We start from the raw sequence: 10,485 nt of genomic DNA, 5'->3' as shown, positions 1-10,485 counted from the left end.
CATGGCCGTGTGTGCGCGGGAGGCGGCGGCCGCGCCGGGATCCCCGGATGCGGGGCCGCGCGCTCATTGGCCGCCGCGCCCGGGAAGGCGGGGCCTCCGGGCGGGGCCGGGGCGGGGCCGGGGCGGGGCCGGGGGGCGAGTAGTAGGTGCGCGGAGCTGGCGGTGCGGGGCGCGCGGAGCGGGCGCGCGGACGGGGCTTCCCGGGGGCGCGGGCGGGCACGGGTCGAGGCGGCGGCGGCGACGGCAGGCGCGGGCCCCGGACGGCCGCACCTGCACGGGGAGCCCCGGCTTGGGGACGCAGGGCCGCCGGCCGCAAGTGCTGGAGCCGGGGTGGCAGGCGGGGAGCTTCTGGAACTTTCCGCACTTCTGCCCCAGCGAGGACCCGTCTCGTGGGCGGCTGGCGGAAATGCGCCTGAGGACGGGCTTGGAGGGGTGGCCGCCCGGGGCTCGGGGCAGGTCCCGCGGCCGGGGAGCAACGGAACCCGGGCCATCTGGCTCTGAAGTCCCTTGTCTCCCGTGTATCGGCGAAAGTCGAACCGGTGCCGGGCACTGGGGGAGACTTTGCACCTGACCGCGCTCACATCTTAAATTTCGTGAAACGCTCGGCGCATCTCAGATTTCAGACTGACAAGGCCTGTGAGCATCAGCGCACAAGGTGTCCCGAGAGGGTCGCAAGGGTTGCAAAGAAAGCAAGAGAGGACGCAGGGAGGCCAGGGGGGAGGCCGTCCGCCCGCAGAGAGGTCAGCTGCTGACGAGGGTTGAGGGTAGACGGGCCAGAGGTGGACAGGCTGGGAAGGTGGACCCCTGATGCAGTGAAGGTGGACGGGCTGTGAGCCCCAGGTCCCAAGTGTCTGGCTCGCACAAATGAGTAGATGGTGGGTCCTACCGAGACTGGGGAAGGGGGAGCTCTAGAGCCTGGTCCTTCTCCACCCACCCCCCCACGCCCACTGTCCGCGGTGGGGCACTGAGATGTTGAGCCCCATCATCCCAGCCTCTGAGAATCCTCTGCTCAGGAGGGAGAACCGCCCTTGAAAGTTCTGCCCTTCATGGTAACTCCAGTCCCTGACCTCCCTGCTGCTTCTGTTGGAGCGTCCTCACTGATCACACAGCAGCGGGCCTCCACTCATTTAGTCAATCAATGAACAAAGCATCTGTCCCCTTCAGCCCTCGACTAGGTGCTGGGTTGCTGGGGTCCAGCGAGGCAGGGAGATGACCAAAAGATACAATGAGAGGGGGTGTCTGTGTTGTAACACATGGCAGAACTCGGGAAAAGGGTTTGACTCAGCCTGGGCTAACCAGAGAAGACTTGTTGGAGAGGGCTTTGACGAGACTCATCAGAGAGATGTGAAAGGGGGAGGGCAGGTGCCCTGATGAAGAGAAGGACCTTTTTAAGATCTGAAAGTCTCTCTCCACAGACTGTTGGTTACAGTGTAGAAATGAGACATTTACCCAGTGAGAAAAGACGAGCTTCGTAGTGAGGGGCAGATGGACACCATGTCCCTCCCAACAAGATGCCCTGAGAAGGACACTACACCACTTAATCTGGCCAGGAATGCACAGCCTGTATCTGTATTTGAGAAAACTGCAGACAAACCCCAAATCAGGAACAAAGAAGGACTGTATTCTTCAGAAATACTAATGCTGTTAAAAACCAGCCTTTCAGACAAGACAGCTCCCGGATCTAGCAGTGCAGAGGGAGAGGCTATAAAGAGCATTATGGGGTCAGTTGACAAAACTGGAATCCAGGGCCGCCTAGGGGCTCCGTTGGTTGAGCCTCAGCCTTCAGCTCAGGGTCCTGGGGTCGAGCCCCGCATCGGGCTCTTTGCTTGGTGGGGAGCCTGCTTCTCCCTCTCCCTCTGCCTGTCTCTCCCCCGCTTGGGTGCTCTCTCTCTCCAGCAAATAAATAAATAACATCTTTAAAAAGTTAAATTTTAAAAACTGGGATTCAGATGTGGATTAGGTAAATGTATGACATCCACGTCAAGTTTACTGAAATTGATGACTGGCCTGTGGTTCTGTAAAAGATTCCACTGATATATTTAGGGGTTGATACAGACTGTGTCCCCCCAGAATTCGTGTATTGAAATCTCATCCCCTGTATGACCATATTTGGCAGTGGGACCTTCAGGAGGTCACGAGGTGAAACCCACAGGAGCGGGACACGCAACCTTGGAACAGAGACCGCAGGCAGCGCGTGTGCCCCTCTGCCCACGAGCCAGCCGCGGAAAGACAGCCAAGTTCTCGCCAGACACCAAGTGTGCAAGCACTTCAATCTGGGGCTTCCCGGCCTCTGGAGCCGTGAAAAATGCATTTCTGTTGTTCATAACCCACCTGGCCCGGGGCACTCTCCACAGTGCATCCCAAAGAAAAGCGTAACCCGTATGCACAAAACACACGTGTGGAAAGCGAAGGGTGAAGTCAACGGGGCGAAATGTTCAGTCCGAATCTGGGAAAGGGCGTGTGAGCTTTCTTTCTCCTGTAAACCGGAATGGGCCTCAAAATAAAAAGGAGAAGAAATAAAGCTAAGAACATAAAAAGCAGTGTCCTCAGCTGAGTCTTAAAGGAGGGAAGAGAGACCGGGAGGGCACCCCGGGCAGCAGGGACAGCAAAGGAAGGGGCCTGCGGGCCTGAGGGGTGTGGGCGCCTGGGCCCGTGCAGCCTCTCTTGGGTCTCATCTGCCCAAGTCTGATGGGGAGTGTGTGGTGCCCCGGGTCCGACAGGGGCCCCTGAGGGCCTGGGTTCTGGGCCACCCCACCAGCGCAGCCTCCGACACCAGCGAGCCTGCCTACGCTGGGGTTTTAAGACTTCCGAGCCCAGAACTGTGAGAGAATCGGTGTGAGAGGTCCTCTGCACCAGCAGCCATGGGAGGCGCGGATGACGCTGTCTTTCCCAACCTCTTTGAGCTTCAGTGTCCCGCTCTGTAAAGGAGGCGCGTTTACAGACTCCTCACCGGCTCACTGTAAAGACCAAGAACTCGTACAATAGGCATCAGCTGGTTTTATCACGGAGGTCGCTCAGTTTGAGGTGCAGAAGACACCCAGGATGCCGTTGAGAAGCAAGTATGGGCACAGGAGATTCAGAAGGAAAGTTCTGGAGTCGAGGGAGGCGGAAGTCGGGCATCTGAGGGGTGGGAGAGACCCGGAGACAGAGATGTGGAAAATAACAGGCCCGTACACACCACAGGTCTGATGCAAACATAATTATTATTTTCTTCCTCTTCCTCCACTTGGCCGTCCAGCCCGCCCTCCCACCTTCAGGCCAAAACACTCAGAGCCGACCACACAGGGTTACGATGCACTTGGGTGTTTACTGGGAATGGGGTCTCAGAGGCCAGGCCTGGGTTGCTCACACTTTCTTGGTGACGCTCTTGGGGGTGGCGAGCTCATACAGGCGAGGGGATGCCCGAGCCGCCAGGGACGCCGGGGAAATGTAATAGGGGTCGTAGCCCTCGTTGAGGTCCTTGCGCACTTTGGGCTTGGCCAGGGAGATGATCCGGGGACTGGCCACTGCCTTCTTGGTGACGTCCAGCACCTCCCAGCGCGGATCTCGGTCAGGAACACACTGGTTGGACTGGGCCTTGGGTGCTGGAAAGGGCAGGAGAGCAGGGGACCACGTCAGTCGCTGGAGCCTCAGACGTGTGGCTGCCCAGGCCTATGGAGGTCAAAGCTCCCAGGTCCAGTGGGATGCCCACTGGCGGGAGGATGGAGACAAACACACGGTCCCCCACGCGTGGGAGTGTCCCCGGCCGCGGACAAGAGCGAGGCCCCCCCACATGCAGCTCTGGGGACGGACCCCGAGCCCACGACGCTCAGGGAGGGAACCAGACACAGGAGGCCACACAGGGTGTGAGTCCACACGTGTGACACACCCAGACCAGGCTCCTCCATGGATGGGAAGGGGGCTCGTGGGGGCGGGGCTGGGGAGGAGACGAGGAGTGATGACCAACGGAGAACGGAGGTGGGGTTTCTTTTCAGGGAGATGAAAGCTCTAAAACTGATCATGGTGACAGGAGCACAGCCCCGTGAACGGAGTGAGAACCACCACACTGTGGACTTCATTCTCTTACTGTCGCTACCGCACACTTTAAAGGGGTGAATTGTAAACAAAAGGCTCTTTCCAATGGCCACAGGTCCCAGACAGGGGGACACAGAGGGGTCAGTCCGTGGCCAAAGGCCTGATCCACCCCTACCCCTCCTCCCCTCCCTGTTCAAAAGCTACAGCGGGGAGGGGGCGAGCGGACGGGTGTGGGAGGCACATCCTCTCCTGGTCTGGGACCACGGGGCAGCTCCCAGGCCAAGGCCCCTCCAGGACTCGGTGCCCACTTCTTGGTTGAGGCTGTCTTGGCTCCTCTGGGCCCTAGCTTTCCGTACCGGGCGGCCTGTCTGCCACCAGCCATGTGTGATGAGAGTACCTGATATGGGCTGGAGTTTTATTTGATTCAATTTTAATGAAATTGATTAACTCATTCAGATCTACCGATTGATTGGTTTTAATGTGATTGAAATAGCCACACAGGCCCATTGGCTACTGTTGGAGACTGACCGCTCTCGGGAACAGAGGCCTGTGGCTCAGCCAGGCTCCCTCTTCTCACTGCTGGCACCCCCAGGCCGCTTATGCTGGTCTGCCCCTCCTCTGCTACCCCCACAACCCCTGGCAGCACGTGGCCTGTCTGGGGACTGGAAGAGGGTTAGACAGCAGTGGTCACTGCCTTAGCCTTCAGGCTCTGGGAGCTTCAGGACCCTGGGGATGGAGGGAGGCTACAGTCTTCTTTCCAAGCCCCCTTTGTCCAGAGCTTTTGTGCAGACAGAAAAGGCTGATCCCCTTCTCAGCAGGTAAGCCCTCCGTGGAGAGACCCCAGAGTAAGGGAAACAGGGTCCCTCTCACCAGGCAGGCACCCATCTACGCAGGACCTGGGGGAGGAAGCCATCAGGGATGGACAGAGATGTGAGGTGACATGCCCAAAGAGAAGGGGCCAAGCGGGGGGGTGGCCCTTTGGGCCAGGAGGACCACGCCCTGACTCCCGACTTCTTTGACTTGCTCCGAGAATTCAGGAGCACTGCCACCGCCGTGACACCTGTGGGCACAGTCCATCAAGCACCCAGCTCTTGGTTTAGGCTTGGGCTGGGATCTCAGGGTCCTGAGACCAAGCCTGGTGTCGGGCTCCATGCTCAGAGTGGAGTCTGTCTGTCTGCGATTCTCTCTTTCTCAACTAGATTAATTAAAAAAAAAAACACCGTGCCAATAACGACTTAACAGCGGGGTAGTGACAGTCCCCCTCCCTCCAGCACACTGTGGATACACGCCGAGCGGCAAGCACCGTGGACCCTTCCCACGCCTGCACGGCCTCCCGTGGGCTGTCTCTCCTGAAAGCGGTGCTCACGGCCATGGGGGGCACAAGCCTGCTGTGTGAGGGAGACCACCTCACAGCGCCCTGACAAGCATGGTCTACACGTGTACGTGTACATCTGGGACACGAGGCACGCATGCGTGTGCGTCCGATGTGTGAGTGTGAGAGGGACACGACGGCCCGATGCAGACGCACATGCTTCGTCAGGGAAGGTTAGGGAGACAGGTAAGTGAGCAAACAAACCAAGGATTCCATAAGCACAGTTAAGAAGAGAGACACCGGGAAGAGGTTATTTTGCACTGTGCCTGACTAAGGGCCTCCGATACTTGGGGCCTGGCACATCTCACACACACACACACACACACACACACACACACACACACACACGAGAAGCAGGCCCAGAAATGCATCCCCGTAGGGCATGTTAGCAGGGGCAGGTGCTCTGAGGAAGGAGCAGGAACAGTGATGGGGCTCACAGGTGCCCCAAGGTGGACGAGGGCTGCGGAGTGAAATAGGGCATGGAGGGGCCTCGCCAAGGGGGCAGAGGACGGAGCTGGTGTCCGGGGAGTGCATTCCAGGCCATGGGAAGGGCTGGTGGGGAGGCCAAGCAGAAGGGAGGCAGGTCAAGGTGGCCAGGGCACAAACCACCTGGTCCCATGGGCCACGTGAGAGAAACAGGAGCCCAGGGGGAGGGTCATGAGCAGAGGGAGGGGGAATCTGGGCTGTGCCCAGCAGGATGCCTCTGATGGCTCCACGGGGACAGATGAAGGTGGTGCCGGGATCAGGGCAGAGGTCACAGCTCTGGTCCAGGGACAGATGATGGGCCCCCGGGGACGGCGGGGGGAGGGACGCGGGGCAGCGGCAGGCGCACTCCAAAGGCACAGGCCACAGGGGTCCCTCATACGTGGAGGGTGCGACAGGAATGCCGGACTGGGGAGCGTCAGGAAGGGTGGGTGCGGGCACACAGACCCAGGGCCCCAGGACTTGGCGGATCTGTGTACACATGGTGTGTGCCTGCCCAGAAGGGAGCACACCCAGCTGCATGGTCTCTGGGCCAGACCCCCCTTCCCATGCCCTTCCCTGCTGCCCAAGTCTCTACAGTCGGTGCATTACTTTCATCACAGTCTTGTTTGTTTTAAAGGAAGGGGAAGAAGCAGGTCAATGCCGCATTCAGGCTGCCCTCTTAGGTCCCTCTCAGGACCTCTTGGCTCGGCCCCCGGGGCTGCAGCCTGGCCCGCACCCCACCTTGCTCTCCAGCACCCACGTGCCCTAGCCAGGAGATGCACTCGCACCACTCCCCTGTCAGCTCTGCTCGGCAGGAACAGCCCTCTTGGCTCCAGGTCTTTCAGCTGTATCCCAGCCTGAGACCCGTGGCCAGTGGGGAAGGACACAAGAGCCTACTGAGGACCCAAACCCCAACGGAACTACTTACTGGCTAAGTGAAGGAGGCGATTGTAATCTGACACGTGCGGCTTGGGTTTGGGCATGGGGTCCCACTCTTCCAACAGGGTGGCTGGGGACCTGGGCTCTGCCAGCCGTAGGATCCTCGGGCTGGGGATGGCCATCTGGGCTGCCCTGGAGACCTGGGACACCTGGAAACAATTACAGGGAAAGAGTACTACCGTCCATGATTCCTCATAGGCGCCTGGATCGGAAAGACCCCACAAGCAACAGTAAGAGACACAGGACTCACTGCAAAGAAGTTAATTTGGTATGGGTTCAACAAAGGATTAATAGCTATCATATATAAAGAGTTCTTCTAAATCAATGACCCAAAAACCGTAGGAGAGTAAACCTAAAGGATCAATAATCCTCTGTTGACCATGGAAATATCAATTAAAATGACAAAATATCACCCCATGCCAACAAATCTGGCAAAAATGGAAAAGTCTGAAAAAAATGATCAAGCCGTGGCAAGAACATGGGAGGAGAGACAACCCTCCTGCATGACAGGTAGGAGAGTAAATTAGTACAAACACATTGGAAAGCAGTTGTCCTCAAGCTGGATATGTGGACACTTGAAGACCACCATATACAGAAGCCCCCAGCCCTGAAGCAGAAGGAAATGACAGCAGTAACGGCCACTGTCACTTGACTATCGTGGCAAAGGCCAGGACACAGCCAGGCTGTCTGTCAGGCAGGGACTCGGGAGACCAGTCAGAGCATATTCATCCGGCGGGATGCAGTCCAGCCGGGAAGACACTGCTTCCCTAGGTATCACACGCAGTGCTCGAGAACTCCGATACGGAGGGGAAACAAGAGCATGAACGTGTGTGTAGTGAAGACACAAAATGCTATGATTATAGTTGGTGGCTCTAGATACTAATAAAGCTTAAAGTGACGGCAATGAGGCCAAGCTGCTCAAGATGGGAAGGCGAGCCCTCATGACATTTCACTGAGAAACGTGACCCACTTGCTCCATGGATAACTGCTTCGCGCTTTCTGGAGAACCCAGGCACTGCCAAAATTGTCTACTTTGATGCTTGTGCCAAAGGCAGCACCTAGACGGAGCTCTGTTAGCGGCCTGCTAATCATCGTCTCCCCACCCTAGAAAAGTGCACCCAAGACCCACTCTTCCCTGGCTGCCCCCTCTTTAGCCTGTGTCCTGTCCACCTTCTTTCCCTGACCCGCCCACCCTCCACGTGTGCCAGCAGGCCTCCTGGAGATGAATCGGAGCGGGCAGAGCCACATTCTGAACGTCTGGGACTCTGACAAGGGGAAGATGAGCTGGCCATGCCTGATGCTTCTGGAGAGGGAAGGAGGGAGCCAGGCTAGATGTTGAAATGCTTTATTCCTTGAAGAGGAGGAGCCCGTCTGCATCCCCATGGAGATGCTGGGGGAGGTCCAGGGCCATGAATGGTGCCGGTGTATGTGAAACGTTTCCGGTCGTAAGAACCCTGTACAGCCGTTTTAGCAGGAGGCTTCTTGGAAGCAGGGCTTGGCGGAAATGACCTCCAGGGGTCAGTCTGAAATTTGAGTCCCTTTCCTCTAAAAAGTGTCTTCCCTAAAAACCACAGGTGCTCCTCTTATCAAAGACATCTTGGTGTTTATAATGTCACGTCCCACTCAGCCCTGCATTTCCTCCTTCCTTCTCCTCTCTTCTCCTCCTTTCTCTCCCCACCACTGACCAGCTCATCCTCGACCCCTGGGGTGGATGTGAACCTGACGTCCGTCCCGCCTGGAGGGCTGGGCGGGCAGGTAAGCATTCATCTGTCCATGCTTTCGGCTAATACCGATGGCCGCTCTGTGCTTCGCACAGGGTAGGATAAGCTCAGGAATATTGCCACAGAGCAAGAAAGATGCGGTCCCCGTCCTCGGGCTGCTCCCAGTCTGGTGGGAGAATCGACTGTCCTTCCAGAAACTGTGCTAGGGGCTGGGAAAGGGCAAAGGAGCACACAGGGTTTGGGAGGCTGGAGATGGGACTCCCACCAGCCTGGCTGGGAGTTGGAGGGTCGGGCAAGAGAAGGAGGGTTCTTGAGTGCAAAGGGGCTAGACAGAGAGGGAAGAGGCATTCCAGGGAGCGGGCCCTGCGTGGGCAAAGGCCTGGAGGCTCATCGAGGGTCCCACGTGTAGCCCAGCAAAGCAGGTAGGTGAAGGAGGAGAGGTCAGAAAGAGCCTTCAGTTCTTGGCTTGGGAATCTGGACTTTCCCAGGGACTGGGAACCATGGAAGGTTTTTGTGCACAGAAGGGAGGAGGCAAAGGGGCAGGCTTGAACTGGCAAAGGCAAGGCAGGCAGCCCAGAAAACAGCAGGTGCCTCTCCAGTAAGAGGTGGGACAAGTCCAGGACAGCGCCCTCCTTTGGATCCCGATTCAACCAAACTGGCCATAAAAGGCTTTTGGAGGGACAATTGGGAAAAGTGAGTACAGGCTGGATATTTGGGTATTAAAGTGTTCATGTTACAGCTTTTAGTGTGATTGTTGATATTACGGATGTCAGTTAAAAATGCATCCTGAAGGAGTTAGAAGAGAAATGGTGTGATGTCTGGATTGACTTTTAAAAACTTTTGAAGTGGGGGTTCTGGGAAACAGCCATGTGAAAAACCCCATCAACGTATTTAGTGCAGATTAAAACCCCAACAAGATGCCAGCTTCGCAGCAGCCTTATTCGTAAGATCCAAAACCTGGAAACAACTCCAGCGTCCTTCAGGGGCCGAGCAGTCCCCCCGTGACCCAGCAGTGCCCCAAAGGCATGGCTGCTGAGATGCTCGAGAATCTGACCCTTCTCACGGCACTCAGGAAACGGGAACACGTGGGAACGGGGACCGGACACGGTTGCCCCGAGCCTGGGCGGGGAGCTCTGACATGGGCAGGGAAGGGGGGCTCCCTGAGAGGCTTCAAGGCGGTGTGGAGAGGAAATCCAGCTCCATTCCCAGCAGACAGACCCCCTGACTCCTGCTCGCTCAAAGAGCTGCAATGCGTCCACAGCCCCGGAGTCTGTGCCCTCCGAAGCCACCCCCAGGGGAGCAGAGGCCAGCTAGGCACCTACCTCAGACATGTTTATGCTCCAAATGTTATTCCGGATCCTCGGGGCGGCCAGTTCCCTCAGGCGACTGGAAGCGTGGTGCTCCAGGGAAGACCGGGGAACGGGCCAGATGGGGGTGATCCTAGGGGACAGCCACAGTTGACATGGCACTCTGGGGTGCGTGTTGGCACTGAAATGGCCTCAGCTGAATCTGATGCATTCTTGGATCTACGGATGTCAGTCTGACAGCAGTTCCTGGACCTACGGACGTCAGTCTGATGGCAGTTCCCAGATCTACGGACATCAGCCTGACGGCAGTTCCTATCTACAGACATCAGTCTGAATGTAGTTGCTGGATCTACGGACGTCAGCCTGACGGCAGTTCCTGTCTACAGACATCAGTCTGAATGTAGTTGCTGGATCTACGGACGTCAGTCTGACCGCAGTTCCTGTCTACAGATATCAGTCTGATGGCCGTTCCTGGACCTATGGACGTCAGTCTGATGGAGGTTCCTGGATCTATGGACGTAAGTCTGACTGCAGTTCTCAGGCCTACAGATGGACGTCAGTCTGAATGCAGTCACTGGACCTATGGACGTCACTTTGACAGCAGCTCCCGGACCTACGGACGTCAGTCTGACGGCAGCTCCCGGATCTACGGACGTCAGTCTGACGG

General features: G+C 57.5%; 1 protein-coding gene across 1 annotated transcript in view; it reads right to left on the bottom strand.

Moving 5' to 3' along the window:
* Positions 1–3,188: 3,188 nt before the first annotated feature.
* LOC111161872 (theg spermatid protein) overlaps positions 3,189–10,485 on the bottom strand; it is a 12,368-nt gene continuing 5,071 nt past the window's right edge. The window contains exons 6-8 of the mRNA XM_022525911.1: positions 9,834–9,951; positions 6,780–6,939; positions 3,189–3,584 (exon numbers count right to left, since the gene is read on the bottom strand). Of these exons, the coding sequence (XP_022381619.1) occupies positions 3,346–3,584; positions 6,780–6,939; positions 9,834–9,951 (517 nt within the window). The 3' untranslated portion in view covers positions 3,189–3,345. The remainder of the gene's footprint in view (positions 3,585–6,779; positions 6,940–9,833; positions 9,952–10,485) is intronic.

This window comes from Enhydra lutris, unplaced genomic scaffold (genome assembly GCF_002288905.1).
Source record: "Enhydra lutris kenyoni isolate GAN:26980312 unplaced genomic scaffold, ASM228890v2 scaffoldscaffold86, whole genome shotgun sequence".
Taxonomy (NCBI): Eukaryota; Metazoa; Chordata; class Mammalia; order Carnivora; family Mustelidae; genus Enhydra; species Enhydra lutris.
Note: the sequence above shows the minus strand (reverse complement) of the source record. Positions and strands in the feature narration are given on the sequence as shown.